Source organism: Phyllopteryx taeniolatus, chromosome 11, assembly GCF_024500385.1.
Source record: "Phyllopteryx taeniolatus isolate TA_2022b chromosome 11, UOR_Ptae_1.2, whole genome shotgun sequence".
In the NCBI taxonomy this organism is placed as follows: Eukaryota; Metazoa; Chordata; class Actinopteri; order Syngnathiformes; family Syngnathidae; genus Phyllopteryx; species Phyllopteryx taeniolatus.
The window spans coordinates 24,651,010-24,667,148 of record NC_084512.1 but is presented as its reverse complement, the minus strand read 5'-3'; the positions used below and the strand labels follow the sequence as shown (position 1 = coordinate 24,667,148).

General features: G+C 40.5%; 1 protein-coding gene across 1 annotated transcript; it reads left to right on the top strand.

The window, feature by feature from the left end:
* The first annotated feature begins 430 nt into the window (after positions 1-430).
* LOC133485827 (WAS/WASL-interacting protein family member 1-like) lies at positions 431-15,849 on the top strand. Its single transcript, XM_061790130.1, has 11 exons — positions 431-571; positions 657-780; positions 5,817-5,924; positions 10,975-11,072; positions 11,176-11,299; positions 11,997-12,182; positions 12,268-12,946; positions 13,225-13,325; positions 14,241-14,468; positions 14,601-14,714; positions 14,979-15,849. Exons 4-11 carry the CDS (start codon positions 11,013-11,015, stop codon positions 15,029-15,031), a joined length of 1,545 nt encoding a protein of 514 aa, XP_061646114.1. The 5' UTR covers positions 431-571; positions 657-780; positions 5,817-5,924; positions 10,975-11,012; the 3' UTR covers positions 15,032-15,849.
* The last annotated feature ends 290 nt before the right edge of the window (positions 15,850-16,139 follow it).

The window sequence follows — 16,139 nt, the reverse complement described above, 5'->3', positions numbered from 1 at the left end:
TTAATGCAAAAGAAAAAGAAAAGAAAAAATTATAATATAAAAAATAATAATATTAACCTTGAGGATGACCTCCTCGCCAGTAGTTGGCGCTACACTGCTGCGGTTTGACACATGGCCGAATCATCATGTGCGTCAGAAAGAAGGAAAAGAAAAGAACAAGAAAGAAAGAAAAAGGTGTTTGTTCACAATGATCTGTTGCTTTAATGGAAATGTTTCATATCCAAAATATTAGCGCTATTGGTGCGTAGTTGAGAGGACCGCTGTCGGTCTAAAAGAAACATTGTGTCAAACGTTCCTAATTTGAATCCCATTGAAAATCAAAGAATTGCAATCACATTAAACAAACTCGAATAAGAAAGACAAATGTGTCTTCCTTTATCTATATATGCGTCCTCAATAGGCAAACGGGGCTCGTATCGTCCGGTAAATCCCGCTTCCGCGGGGCGGAGGAAGAGGAGCAGCCGGCCCCGCCCACTGCAGACTTGACCATTGAGTGCCGTGCGGGCAGCGCGCACACGTTCACATTCTTCCCACTTCGACGCTGCGTGGACGCCTCCTGGCTCGCTCTTTGGTGAGTACAACGCAAAGTCACGTAAGCGAGGAAGTAGCGCGCACATGATGAAGACTTGTCATCCTCCTCCTCCTCCTGGAAGCAGCAGCTGGCAGTGATTCGGCTGGCGGGGATTGTTTATTGCAAACAAGAAGAGGGAGAGTACTTCTTCTTGCTTTGAGATCTCAGCGAGCGAGCGAGCGAGTTGTGTTGGTTGGCTGCAGGCCCAGGTTGGTTGGTGCTTCCCCCCCTTGCTTTTTGTGCCCACTGTAGCTTTAAACCCGAAAAAAAAAAAAATGCCTGAAAAAGTCAACAACAACAAAATTGAGCGTGTGGAGCTGTTTTGTTTGGGCGAGGGCTCCGTGAACGTTCACATTTGGTTTTGATTATCACGCTCCGAGTTCTTGATATAAGGACACATCTGCTTGCTGCATGCACATCGATAAGTGGAATGTGTGTGCGTGCATCCTGTTTGACACAAAGCACTCTTCCATCTGAGCTCCTTGTGTCAACATTAGGGAGAAACTTAAGAAAAGCTACATTAAATCCATCCCACTGTATACGACACCCGCTAGAATGTGGAAGGGTGCCTCATGAAATGTCTGCTGTGCACAGTAGAAATGGCGGTGCTCGCTCGCACTTTTTGGGCGCTTCGCAATTGAGTTAAGCGTGTCATTGTTGTCACTTTCAAGTCAACTCTGTGTTGACTTATATGCATGCATGAAATGGCATTGGGGTTGTTGGCGTGTACGATTTCTAATGGGCAAAGAGACCATTTAGCAGGGGTGTCAAACTCATTTTTGTCGCGGGCCGTATTGTAGTCACGGTTTCCCTCCCTCAGAGAGCCCTTATGACTATAAAACCATACAAATCTTGAATCCCCTCAACATACTTACACCTGAAATTTATCAACTGTTTTTGGAATCAGAAATCGAGGGTAAGGGCTTTTTCAACTATTGTGGTAACACAAAAATGCTGGCAGTATCATTTATGATAATGACTATTTGAGATTTTGGTGCACTTTTGAACAAGAATCATGGAAGTTGACACACATGATTTGCCTTCACGGGCCACATAAAATCAAGTGGCGGGCCGCATCTGAACCCCGGGCCTTAAGTTTGACACCTGTCATTTCTAGTAATTACAGTGACCGCAAATAAATCCTGGTTATCATCGGTGATATCATGGTGTTATTTTTTAAAAATGCAAGCAAAAAGGAAATATTAGTACCTAAAAAAGTTATCAGCAGCCTTGTCATTAGAATTTCGAATGTGCACTTTCTGCACATTAGAAATGGTTGTCAAATCGTGATTCATCTCAGAGTTGTAGACGGAACCAAATGTTTGCTGTGCCGTCCGTCGTTTGAAGTCAATTTCATGGAGTGTGAAAAGCAGGAAGTTTCAGCGTGGTTGTTGCTGTTTGCGATTTCTAATGTGCAGAGAGACGATTATAACGGTATAAAAATCACTTATCATCAGTGTTATCATCATGTTCCTAAAAGAAATGTAAGTACAAAGTAGTTAAAAGAAAAACAACTAATGAGCTGTGTTCTAATCAACATTTCTAATATGCACTTTCTGCACATTAGAAATTGTCATCAAAACGTGATACTTCTTATAATTCTACACAGACCAAAAGGTTTGCTGGTAATAAAAAAGAACTCATTTTAAGTACATCTCGTGGAGTCTTGCATGCATTGCGGTTGTTGCTGTTTGCGATTTCTAATCAGACACCATTTATGACCCAAAAAATTGCAGTCATCGTCAGTGTTATCATGTTACTTTCATGTAACGACAATCGTGTAAAGAAATGTAAGAAAAAAGTACAAATGATTTTTTTTGTTTTTTAATGCGCTCGCCGCACATTAGAAATTTCCGTCCAATCTTTTTGAGTCATCTCAAAGTTGTACCCAGTTCAAAACGTTTGCTGTTAATTAAAAAAGGGTCATTTGAAGTTTATTTCATGGGGTGCAGTGATGCATGAAATTTCAATGTGGTCGTTGCCGTTTGCGATTTCTAACACGCAAAGAGACCATTTATGGAGATTATAGTGACCCGAAAATCCCGGATATCAGTATTTTTATGGTGTTACCAAAAGTAAACAAAAACAACAGAGTACAGATTTTTTTAAAGTGCCCCCTCTAGTGTTCAGACAGAGACACTACATAACTGAAGTACCTTGCGTTACAGGCATTTCAGTGAAAAGTGTGGCAAGACTGCTAGAAAATCCGGCAGTCCGATGTTCAAATGTCAGCAAATGCAAGTTTTTACTCTTAAAAGCTTTACATTTGCGTGAATCTTATGCAGTGTTTTGGGAACAATGTTTGCTTCCAATAAAACCCCTTTTCATCACAGTGAGTCTGCAAGATGTCAACAACATTATCGAGTATTGGTACTCGCTATCGGCGCCTTAGTACTGTTGTAGCGTTCCATCCCGACTCTGTACTCCGATTTCCAACTCATCGAAGGGTCCGCGGCGCTATGACGGCGACGCTGGACGTCGTCTCGTTATTCGTGGGGCTTTTGCGACGCGGTTGTCGGGATTCCTCACCGGTTTGTGACGGGACCGATTGTCTTGGGTCGGTTCGGTCTTTCCGTCGGACGCGAGGAAAGAGCGTGACGTGATGAATGGAACAGATGAGTGCGGAACACATTTGGTTTGGCTCTTTTGAAGTCCAACAAAATCCAAAGTCAATACACAGGCGAGGATTAGATGTCTTCCGGTAGAATGCGTCTTGTGACACAGATATTATTGACATCTATTCAGGCGTTGTCATGTGCTTGATTTACACCACAAAGTTACGATGTGCACATATGCTCCAAAACTTTGAGTTCTAATCCTAAACGGCCTCAAGCCCCTAACCCTTAAAGCGTCAAACCTCAATCCGTAACCCGACCCTTAGCCCCAAATCCTTCACCCTAACCCTAAACCTAACCTCTAAATGTAACACTTGTCCCTCCTCCTTAGTCACTGCTAGTACTCCATATTAACACGGATATTTCAATTCGACATCCGTCAACGGCAGTGAATGAGTTAATTTATCCATTACCACTAACGCTAAATGTAATCTTTTATCTGGAACGAATACAATAACGTAACAAACGAAGAATGTTTGAATGTCCTCATTCCTGCTCCAAATGGTAAAAGGTCAAAAATGAAAGAGTCCACATTCAAGCACTTGATGATGCCGGGTGCTCATGCAGCTGGTTTGCTTGGTTTAATATTGCTTGGAGGTGAGGTTAGGCCGGAAGTTAGCAGGATGCATTGGAATGCTGCAAATGATCTTTAAAAAAAAAAAGAATACAAATGTAACTAATAGCGGCAGTATTTCTTTAGGCCCCGCAAAGAAGTAGTGGTGGAACCCTGCTGTTTGAAAGCATGAAAATATTGCGTGAGTCTCATCGTGCCCTGTGCGATCATGTGTGACACACACACACGTCATCATCATCATCATCATCATCAGTAAGAGTTGAAGAGTTGCGGGGATGGATGCCTTCTGCGTAAAGAATGTCCCAAAAGCAGTCAAGCAGCGGCAACATTCCTGAAGCATATTTGAGTTATCTTTGGAGGTGTACCATGTCATCGAGTGGCGCATTCGTATTTCCAGCATAAATTGCACAAATCTCCGGCGCCAGCAGCCTACTTTTCCCGCCGTCTTCATGAGGTCTTGGGAATGCTGATGTCATTCGTAGATACACTTTGCAAGATGGGCAATAAACCCTCAAAGATATGATGTATACAGTATAGAATATGTTGCTGTACATATATCTGCATTATTGTTTGTGTATATGTTTTTATATACTCGTGTGTTTATATACAGTATGTTCACTTCTGTGAAATGTATTTACAGTGTACTGTTACGTGATCTATTTACATACAATAAAATCTGCACTTTTTCTTGGATATTGGCTTGCACAAATGTCTTCACTTTTTCCTTCACTTTATTAATAACCGCTTGACAACATGCGTTTGTGTCCGGTGACATCATCATATTTGCCAGCACAATGAAGTCATAGTTATCGAGTTGCAGAAGCTGCACAGTAAACAACAAAGAACAGAAGGAAATAAAGATGCCTTTCAGCCAAAACTGAAAATGGCCCAGTAAAAAAAGAACACCTGTGCATGTACATTTGTGTCTTTTTAAAAAAAAATCTTTTTCTTTTGTAATTCAAACCTGGAGCTTGGAAATAACAACATAAGACCAATTTATTATTATTTTTTTTTTTTTACAGTCCATTACTCTCTTTATTATCTTAAGGGGGTGTGCAATCAAACTTTATTTTGTTTGAACTAAGCTTGCGGTTGTCTTCTTTTTACACTTGCGTGGCAGCTAGCTTAGCGGCCTGGGAGTTTAAATTCCTCCCGCGCGTTAGTTTGGTTAGCCGAGACTCTACGCAGAATGGCGCTTTATGCACGCGGCATTAGCGTTATTGTTTGAGCTAGCTTGGACAGGTTTGGTTTTACTCCTCAGTGGACAGGGCCGACGCACGCACACACGCACACACAAACGGTGACATTGTGGTGGTGAGCAGGAAGTGCGATGCTGAGAGGAGAGGAAGTGACTGCTGTGAAGTTAGTTAGCGTAGCACTCGTTGCCCTCTCCTCCACATTCAACCTTCTGCGCTCCATCACGTTCACAATTTTAGGAGCGGTCGTCCAATGTGATTGCTTATTATAATTATTTACTTGTCAATGACCATATATGGTATGTCTCATTTACATTTAAAATTTTTTTTTACAGTCACAGTGTAATATGAACAATAACATTGATTTTCTAGAGTACTTTTTAAAAACACCCAAAAGAATATGAAGTATTTAAAAAATTACAATAACGTACATTTTAAAAACTTAAATAGAAAAAATACATACATTTAAAAAGTATATACAAATAGCAATAATTATACAACATAATGGCTAAAATAAAAATCGAAAATATAGGAACAAAAGCATGAAAGCAAAAAGTGAATAATAATAAAAATAATGAATAAAAATACAAACATTAATATTAAAAATAAATACCTAACCTCAAGGTAAAAATACAATACAATAATAACATGTCATGAAAAACAAACATCAGATGGAGATACTGGGAAAGAAAAGAACGCTTGTTTGGGGAAGTGAAAAAGAGGAAGTGGCGCCTGCTGCATGTCAAGTCTTGCGCGCATACAGGAAGTCGAAGTTCAACTGCGAGGAGGGGCATCTTTTTTGTTTTTGTTTGAAACATTCTAGCAATCACTCATCATCTTTTTTTTTTTTTTTCTTTCAGCTGCATGTGGCTGCTGTTCACACTTTGCATTTTCATGAGGGCGGAACTGAGGTGCTTCTTCTATTGTCTCCTCAACATCCTGCTCATTCTTCTATGGACGCACATTGAGTGAGTACAGCTCGATATCGCCAATATCAAAAACTCAAAACACGTGTTTATGGGATTAGAAAAAGGCCAAAAGATATTTGAATATATATATATACATATATATATATTTTTTTTTTTGGCAGAGTACTTACAGTATAACACGCCGATGCTGCCTTTTGACAGTTTGTTTTATTGATTTATGTGATCTTTTTTTACTCTTGTATGCACTTTGAGTAAAAATGTAAAGTGCTTAATAAATCAAATATAATTATGATAATTAAGTGTATAGTGCGACAAAATGAGGCTAGCTGCAAAGTACAAAAATAAAGCAAAATGTACATTAAATTCTTCCAATCAAACATATAATCCAGTAAAATAAAAATGTGTACACTTATAAAAGATGAGTACTGCATTAGACAATAATATTAGAAATATGTTTTATAAAATATACAATATGATGAATAGAATATAAAATAAAAATACATTATGAAGTGGAATACAAATAAAATAGATATTATACAGTCAAAAATAAACATGAAACAGTAAAATAAAATAAATTCAGTCAAATAAAAATAACAGATATACAATAAAACAAAGAGATATAAACAAAAATAAAATTCATGTAGATATTGTAGATATGTAGATGACGTATATTATACAGCAGAATAAATATGCAATAACTGTACAGTAAAAAATAAAATGTTTGCCATACACAAATATACATTTCAAATATAGAGTATGCAGTAAAATAAAAAACTAAACACATATGCAATAAAATAAAAATACACAGTGAATAAACACTAAACAGAATATATTGAAATTAAATAAATCTTAATATGATCAACAAACCTATTTAACATGAAAAATACACAGTAAAAACTGAAAAAAACCCCAGTAAAATCAAAATAAAATGTATGTTATACAGGAGGAGACGGCTCGTTCTCAGTAAGATGCAATGTCCTGCTGCTTTAAGAATAAGAGATTTTGTAATTGTATATTTGGGAAATTGTGCTATTTAACCCAAAAAAAAAAAAAAAATGTCTTTTTTTTTGTTGTTGTTATTGTGACAATTTACATCAAAACCTGAAAAAAAAGACGTATCGTCTTCCCATTATTATTGCTTGACTTCTATGGTAAACGAATATAAAGAAATGTCACCATTTGAAAACGGATAAAAATAGCTTTTCAACACAAGCTTCCAAATGGAATGTTTCTGTTTTACGGTTTGAGTCAATGAGGAACAGACGTGAGGTCAAATTACACGGCACATCTGCTTGTGTGTGTGTGTGTGTGTGTGTGCGCACGCGCGCAATCACACAGGATGTTAGCTTAGCCACTCAGCAGCACACTTCTTGCACCGCCAACATTTCTGGATACGCTGCGCTTAAGACATCTGAAATGACTTCTGAAAATTCTCCTGCTGAAGTGGTCACATTTGATGAATACCCCAGCTAAGAAGGTATTAGGTAGCGTACAGTGGTGCCTCGACTCGCAAGTTGGATTCATTCCGTGACCGCGCTCGTAACCCACGGCACTCATCCTCCCCGTTGAAATCAATAGAAATGCTATTAAACGTAAAACTATTTTGTAATGTGTAAGAAAAATGGCACTCTGCGGTATTGTACTTGATGAAATCATACAGTAATTACATCATTCAAAAGAATGTAATGAATTCAACAGTTTGTACATTGTGATTTCATGGCGCGGCTCCATCTGGTGTGCTTGCCTCGGCCACCAGGGAGCAGTATAATACATGCGTACGTTACGCTACAGTAATATTAGTCTTTTTTTCCACAGAGGATAAAGAATGTATGCCTGTGACTATTGCTATATTGTCTGTCTACATGTGTCGCTGCACCGCTTGTTCAAAAATCCCTTGCTAACAGGTTTATAGCATCGTAACATCGATGCTAGATTTGTTAGCCAGTCTATGGTGTTTTGAATTGTGCAGTAGCATTAAGGTACTGATAACGATATATATAATTTTTTGGGAATGGGTTTTTACACTATATGGTAAATTTGAATCTCGAGTTGTGTGCCTTTGTTGGAGTAGCACCTTGCTGCAGCACCGAGCAATACTGGATGTTCAGTGGATATAAAAAGTCTACACACCCCTGTTCAAATCTCAGCTTTTGGTGATCTAAAAACAATGAGCTACATCATTTCAAAACTTTTACCACTATTCATGTGGCCCATAATGTGTACAACGCAATTGAAAAGAGAAATAGTTTTGAGATTAACGGCGATAGTGTGGTTGCACAAGTGTGTACACCCTTCTAAAACGGGGATGTGGCTGAATAGCATTCAAACTCATGTTAAATGGGAGTCGGCACACAGCAGCCGCCATTTAAAGTGCCCCTGATTAACCCCAATAAACGCCCCAGCTGTTTTAGTAAGCTTTTCCTGACATTTCTTTGCCTTGTAGCAGAAGCCTCTTTAAAATATGACATTTTTAGGTCAAATTAATTGTGGGACATGTTTTTGAAATGATTTTTTTTTTTATATTACAAAAAATCTTCAGCTTTAATATGAAGTAGTTAACAACTCTTTAAAAGAGGGACAAGCATGATGGCTCGTGTTTATTTGTAAATTTAACAGAGAACTCGCGTAAATTACACTTAGAAATAAGAGGAGCCTTGGGGGGGGGGGGGGGGGACGACTGTTTGTTCCTTTCGTGCTGCTTTAAGTGCATTTGAGCATTGCTGGAAGACAGAGAAAAATACTGCGGACATTAGAAAGGAAACAATTGGACCGTTTGTTTTTGGCTTTGGACACGCACGCACACACACACACACAATTGCGGCACTGTGTTCACAGCTGATCAGTGTGCGAATGTCGGCGTGCATGTGACTTGAAGAGATACTCTTAACATGGCTTCGGTTTGGAAATCCAGTTTTGGTCATTTCACAGGAGGGTTATTTCAAGTGTCGTTCGTGGCTGCCATTAAAAGTTTATAGTGCAATAGTGGTGTCGCTCCAAACGTCTGTCAAATCCGTCAATATTGATGATGAAAGATTTGACTCGTCGTACATTGTGGTAGTACTTAGTATAGTAGTATAGTTAAGTACATTCTTTTAAGTGCATACTTCTAAGTAAGTACTTGTCAGTAATTAAGTCCATGTGTCCATACAGGACTTGAAGTACAATAATAATGTAAAATATTGCTGCTTAATTATATATTATTTGTTAATGGTTCGTATCAGGAGGAATAAAGCAAATGCAAGAAGAGGACAAAACATAGAGGAATAATGATAATAATAATGAATCATGTAATTGTTATTTGCTTTTGCCAAAGGGAAAAGAATCGATTTAAAATGGGAAATTCGATTAAAGGAGCATGCACATTTCCTGGGCGAGCGTCACGAGAAATCTGCTTTGTTTGGCTTGCTTCCCTTGCGATCCACCGGCGAGCCACGTGTGACATGCGAGTATAGATTAGAATTCAGCAAGACACGCTGAGAAAAGACAAAAACGGGCGCTTCCGCTTCTTGTCGGATGTCCTCACACGAACCGTTTCGTCACGGCTTGCAGGAAACGGGCCGAGCGTTGCCGCATCAAAAGTGGAGTGTTCAGTCTTCTCCGCTAGTTTGAGTCTCTTTTTCAAGGTGACAAGTCTGCTGGGTTAAACCAGCAGTTTCCCCACGATAACAGCCCTCGCAAAGGGAGAGGTGCAGGGAAAGCCTACTAGAACATCTGAATTTGAGTTGCCGTTAATCCGAGGGACTTGAAATGTGGCAGGTGTGTGCTGACTCCCATTTAGCGAGTTTCAATATGATTATTTGATTCTGAACACAGACGCGTAGCCCAGTTATAAGAGGGTGTGCACACTTTTGCAACTCTATTATCGCAGTTGTGTATTGTTTCCCCCCAACTGATTTGTACAAGCTATAGTTCACATTAAAGGTGGAGAACACACTGTGGTGCCGAGCTGCACTTCCTGTTTGTCAGGAAGCGCACAGTTAAGCTAGCGTGTTGATCGTGCGCGCGTGTGTGGTTGTTGTTTTACTCGCTGTGAAAGGGGGAAGTTGTGAATGTTGTCCGTTGTCATGACGACGTCAACTACCAGGCTAATTTTCCACGATAACAACAATAATACATGTGTTCAGCTAACACTGACAGAAGTAAAAACAAAAAACAAAAATGCTCCTTACTTGTTTTTGATGGGGGCCAAGTCATTTGTACAGGACGTGAATTTTGATTTTGATTTTCAAGTTAAATTTGTATACATGTCATCTTTGTCAGTTTGTGAATTGAAAAAAATAAAATAAGTACTCAAATGTTTAAATTCCATGACTTATAATTAATGATGTATTATCCTTCATTTAAGAAACATTTAAAAAAATGCTGTGTGTAAATTTTAGAATTTGAAATATAAAAATTCCATTTTGAATGTATATTTACAACCGTTTGTTTCATAAAATAAATACAAATTTAAATGTATGCATGTTTATTTTAATAATAAAATCACAATGAATTATCACTTTTAAATATTTGTCATTTATATATCAAATAACTATTTAATCAAATGAAATGCATTTGCATGCACTTCATTTCCAAATACTATTGATGATGAATATAATTATATTGCGTAAAACAATAAAAAGAAACAAATACAAATAAATACATTTCTCATAATAAAAACATAGAATTAATTGAATTAAGCGATGGAATACAATGTTATGAAATTTATATGCAAATAAATTGTAAATAGTTCATTTGACTGTTTTATTAACATTAAATCTACTCACCAATTATTAAATGAGATTCTTTATAAAAAAAAATAAGAAACTCATAAAATATTTTAAGAAAAACAATTCATTCTCATTTAATTAATATAATCACGATTAATCAACTAATGAGTTAATAAGAAATGGTTAAATATGGATGAAAACTTATTTTCAATGAATTATTATTTCATGGGGAAAAATGTAAATATAATCAATACAAAAATGTATCAATTCTAGGACAAAAACTGCAACCAATGGAGCGTGACTCTTGATAATGTAACTGCTCGGTGGGCTGGATTAAATTGACCTTCAATTGACCTTGTGTCAACCCGTTTGTCCACCAGGGTGCAGCGTTCAGTGCAGACCGCCTAAACGTGGAGCGATGCCTGCCCCGCCGCCCCCTCCGCCCCCGGGACCCCCGCCTCCTCCGACGCTAGCACTTGTAAGCCATAAAAAAAAAAAAAAGATATGATATGATAACAACTTAGATTTCCATTTTGACGTATGCGGAGATGCCGGACACTTGTCACGTGCGGTCGTTCCAGGTCAACGCAGAGAGGCCGAGTCGCGGAGAGCAGAAGGGTCGCAACGCTCTCTTGTCCGACATTTGCAAAGGAACCAAACTCAAAAACACTGTCACCAATGACCGCAGTGGACCCCTGCTGGACAGTAAGACACAAATGTTCAACACTAGGAAAATAAGGTGCATGGTGACATGAAATCATATAGAAATATAGGAAATATGGTAAATTCGATCATTAAAGCTAATGTAGATATACAATGGAATTGTACAGACATGATATACACACATCGCATGATAATATGATGCAAATAACGTATAGAAGGAGTGCATATAACATTGAATATGATGTTAATAGGCTACATTAGCGGTAAAATATGATGTTAATATGGCAGGTAAGACATGATGTAAATATACTACATTTGAAGTTGATAGAACAAGAAATAAATATGATGCAAATATGGTACATTAGCAGTCCATATAGTCAACATTTATATGACATTACATTACAGGTGTATACAATAGACACTGAGCAAAGATCTCTACTTTCTCTGTGGACACAAAAGGCCAATACTTCATTTCAATATTGTTTACAATTGTGTCTCATTCCCTGTTCGTGAGCACTTCTCCTTTGCCGCGATCATTTAGCCACCTCACGGGTGTGTGTGGCATTTGCCGAGACTCTTTGCTACAAATCAGCATCATGCCATGGCACATCTGTGTGGTGGGTGGATTATCTCGGTAAAGTCGAGGGGCCCACTGAGTACGTAGCATATGATATGATACAAACAATAAGCTAAATGAGAGCTGTATACCAAATTAAATTCAAAATGTCTTGTATGTCAGAACCCAAAGGAGGTGGAGGTGGAGGAGGAGGAGGAGGAGGAGGAGGAGGAGGAGGAGGAGGAGGAGGTTCAGGTGGAGGTGGTGGTGGTGGTGGGGGTGGTGGTGGTGGTGCTCCTGCTGGTTTAGGAGGCCTGTTTGCCGGCGGGATGCCAAAACTACGCTCAGCAGCCAACCGAGACTCCAGTGGTAAAAACAACACCAAAAAAGATACATAACAAAACTAAAAGTCATCTGTTTACATCTTGACTTAATGTTTCACTTCCTACTCCAGACTCAGGACCCAGCAGAGGACCCGCACTCCCCCCAAGTCGCTTCAGTGGGGGCTCCACGCGTCCTCCCAAGCTCCCAGGTGCGCCCGCTGTGGTCCGCGGCGGGGTTCCCGATCTTCCCAAGAACCGCACAAATCTCTCCTCAAGGCAAGACACTCCAGGGGGCACCCCTCCTCCCGTCCCCAACACTCCTCGACCCAGCCAGAACTTCAATCCCCGTGCGGCACTGCCCCCTCCGTCCCTTCCTACTGGACCCAGATCCGGCCCTTCGTCCGGACCCCCACCCCCGAGTCTTCCTCCGGGGCGGCACGGGCCCCTGCCTCCACCCCCGGGTGGCTCCTCAAGGCCGAGCTTCTCCTCACCGCCGCCCCCGCCGCCTCCAAATAACAGCAGACCGCCTTTACCCCCAGCTCCCGGGGGGCGGCCCCCGCTTCCTGACGACCGGCCCCCACTCCCGCCGGCCCCGGTTGGAGGGCACCGGCCGTCCATGCCCCGAGATATGCCCCCTCCGCCGCCTCCCGCCGTCAACGCCAAACCGCTTTCATCTGTCTCCTCTCGCTCCGGTGTGGGGGCGCCTCCTCTCCCGCCGGGGCGACCGGGCCCACCTCCTCTGCCGCCGACGCCCGCTGTGGGGGACGACCACTGCACGCCTCGCCTCCCCCAAAGGAACACTTCACTAAGGTACGGCAAAAAGAAAGCATCCATCTATTTTCTGCAGTGCTAGTTCTCATTAGGGTGAGCTTGCGCCTGTTACAGCCGACATTTGGCAAGAGAAGCGGGGTAGACCCTGGACTGGTCACCAGCCAATTGCAGGGTACATTTAGACAAATTAGATTACCTGATTGGCTGATTTGACCAGGGCAGTAGAGAGGGTGAAAAGTGTCCTCTAATTCTTGCTCATGAACTAACAATGTATGACACATCTTATCAGTGCCGCAAATGTTGTTATTGCTTTCCAGCACCTGTGGCTCTTCACCAAATATCCGCACAGGACACCTCCCTCCTCCGCCCAACGGGAGGCCGCCATCCTTCGGAAGAAACCAATCATCAGGCCGCACAGGTTGGCACTGTCAATAAGTTGTCAAAAAAATTTATACTGTGGACCCTAACATAAAGTTCATTGTTACCTCTAATGTTGGCTTCAAATGTTAGCATCAACATTAGCTTCTGACATTAAATTTAATCTGATCACTAACTCTAACTTCCATTGTTTGCTTCAAAGTTATCGCCTAACGTTAGCTTCCAACATTAGCTTTAACATGACCTTTAACGTTAGCTTCTAACATTAGCTTTATAATGACCTGTAAGGTTAGCTTACAACGTTAGCTTTCAATTTTAGCTTCTAAAGTTACCTCTCATTTTAGCTTCCGACGTTTTAACGTTCAACGTTAGCTTCAACATTAAGTCTAACGTTATACCCAAAGAAAACCAACGTTAGCTTCTGATGTTTGCTCCAACATTAGCTTCCGATGTTAGCTTTAATGTTACCCCTAATATTAGTTTCCAGTGTTTACTTCAACCATAGCTTCCAAAGTTGGTTCTATTGCTGGCTTACGATGTTAGTTTCAACTATACCATTAACGTTAGAGCCGGGGAAGATCAGCGTTAGCTTTCGACGTTACCTTTATCTTCTAATGTTAGCTTTAATGTTACCTCTAGTTTCAACGTTACCTCAAATGTCAAAACCAAGGAAGACCAACGTTAGCTTCCAATGTTATTTCCAATGATATCTTCCCAATGTTAACTTTTCAAAGTTAGCCCTAACATTAGCTTTCGATGTTACCTCTAAGGATAGCTTACAATGTAAGCTTTCAACGTTACCTTTAAATGTTAGCTTCAACGTTACCTCTAACGTTAGGGTCAAGGAAGAGCGATGTTAGCTTTAATTTACCTCACACATTAGCTTCCTTTGTTAGTATCCGATGGTAGCTTCGACATTAGCTTCCAGAGTTAGCTTCCAATGTTATCTTCCCAGGCCCCCTTCCACCGCCTCCCCCTTCGGGCCGCAGCGTGGGCGGCGTCGGCATAAGGTCATCGCCGGGGCATTCTCCTATCGGGCGGCCGGGGTCAGACTCTCCACGGGGCGGGCCCGGAGGTAGGCCCCCTCTACCGCCGGACAGACCGGGGACAGGAGGAGGTGGCGTCCCCCCGCCCCCACCCATAGGCAACGGCTTCCAGAACTCGCACCACAACCAGATACATGGCGAGTGCTTAGAACTGCTAAATGTCGTCGTCGTTGTTGTTGTTTGTGTAGATATGTAGTCCATCCATCCATCCATCCATCCATATTGATACATAAAGAGTGGCTTCAAATGGGATTTCCCCATTCTCGCAGATGATTGGGAACTTCGGTTCACTTTCCATCCCGTGTCGGACCTGCCTCCACCCGAACCCTATCAGCACTTCCCCAAGACTTACCCCAGCAAGATGAGCAAGACTGACGGAAGAGGTTAGCCCCCCTTGCTTGCATCCTGACTTGAACACAGTGCCACCTTTTGGCAGGAACATGATTATCAAACGGGGAAAAAAGGATGTATTTGAACTAGTCTTTTATTTGATTACTTTACAATAAATCAACCAATTACTTCACGAGATACTTAAATAAAAAAATAAGAAAAAATATTGCAGCTAACCAATTTTTGGAAGAAAAAAAAGCAATTCTTGTTTATTTTGGTACTATAAGAGTTTTTTGGAACTCTTCTTTTGTTTGCAGGTTCAGCTAAAAATGAAAGAGGGGTTCCTCCTCTTCCTCCTATACCCAGGTGAGGGAGACGTGCAAAGCGGACCTGAAGAACAGTGTTAAAATAAAAAACAAATGTAAAAAAAAAAAAAACATTTTCCACAGGAAGAACTTTAGCCACCAATCTGAAAGTGTTCCACAATCACAAGGTTTCCACTTCCTGCCTTCCCCACTTTGAATTGATTATTCCTCACACAAGAGCCACAATTCCCCCTCTGAGCACAAAACCAATATCACATGCAGTCAATCAGCTTCCTCAGGGGATTTGCGTATTATTATTATTTTTTTTAGAGTTTGAATGTCAAAGGTGTTGTGCCTTAAGGAGAAAGCCAGGGATTCGTTCCCCTTAGTGCCTTAGATGAAATCATTAGAATGAGAGCGAATGGCCTTGCCACCGCTGCTGCATCGGGGGAAATGCAATGTCCGATTTCACCAACAGCCACGCGTGCCTTTACAGTATGTTTACTTATTTCTGTGCGTTACTGAATGGTACTTTTTTTAAAAAATTTTCACCAGAGTGTACACACTCTTTAATTCACGTCCACAACCTGGATGTCATTGCACTCGGCTGCAACAACAGCACTGATGTAGTTTTATTTGTTTAAAAAGCGCCTTGATCGACAATGAAGGACCCGTGTACGTATGTATCCGTGTGGTAAAAAGCGAGTGGTAAAGTTGTTCTTACCAAAACTGTGCAGTATTAAGTGTTGTTTTTTTTTGTTGTTTTTTTTTTTTTTTGTGTGTGTGTGTGTTGCAACATGAATTAATAATACGAGTGGTGTCAAAGACAATCCAACAGAAATTGACATCAATAAATAAAAGGAGCTGATATGTTTGTGCTCTACTTTGGCTGATGTGTGATTTCTATTGAAACAAATCTATCACTCCAACACACAGTTAAATATAACAACTTTGCTGAAACTGAAAAGTCCAGTTACGTTTGAAAGCATCGTTCACTGTGACCTATCACGATTCTCCAACATAACCTGCTGGAAACTACAAAAAAAAAAAAGTGACGCTTGAAAGCTCCCGCGGTGAGCATAATTGTCTATAAAAACATGATTGAAACTGAAAAATCCAATTATGATTGGAAACTAGATTAGTTGTACTCTATCAGTTTTCTATTTATACTTC

Coding starts and splice junctions, on each gene's coding strand:
- LOC133485827 (XM_061790130.1), top strand. CDS start 11,013: ATGCCTGCCCCGCCGCCCCCTCCGCCCCCGGGACCCCCGCCTCCTCCG. Junction 11,300..11,996: donor CAGTGGACCCCTGCTGGACA/GTAAGACACAAA, acceptor CTTGTATGTCAG/AACCCAAAGGAGGTGGAGGT. Junction 12,183..12,267: donor AGCCAACCGAGACTCCAGTG/GTAAAAACAACA, acceptor TTCCTACTCCAG/ACTCAGGACCCAGCAGAGGA.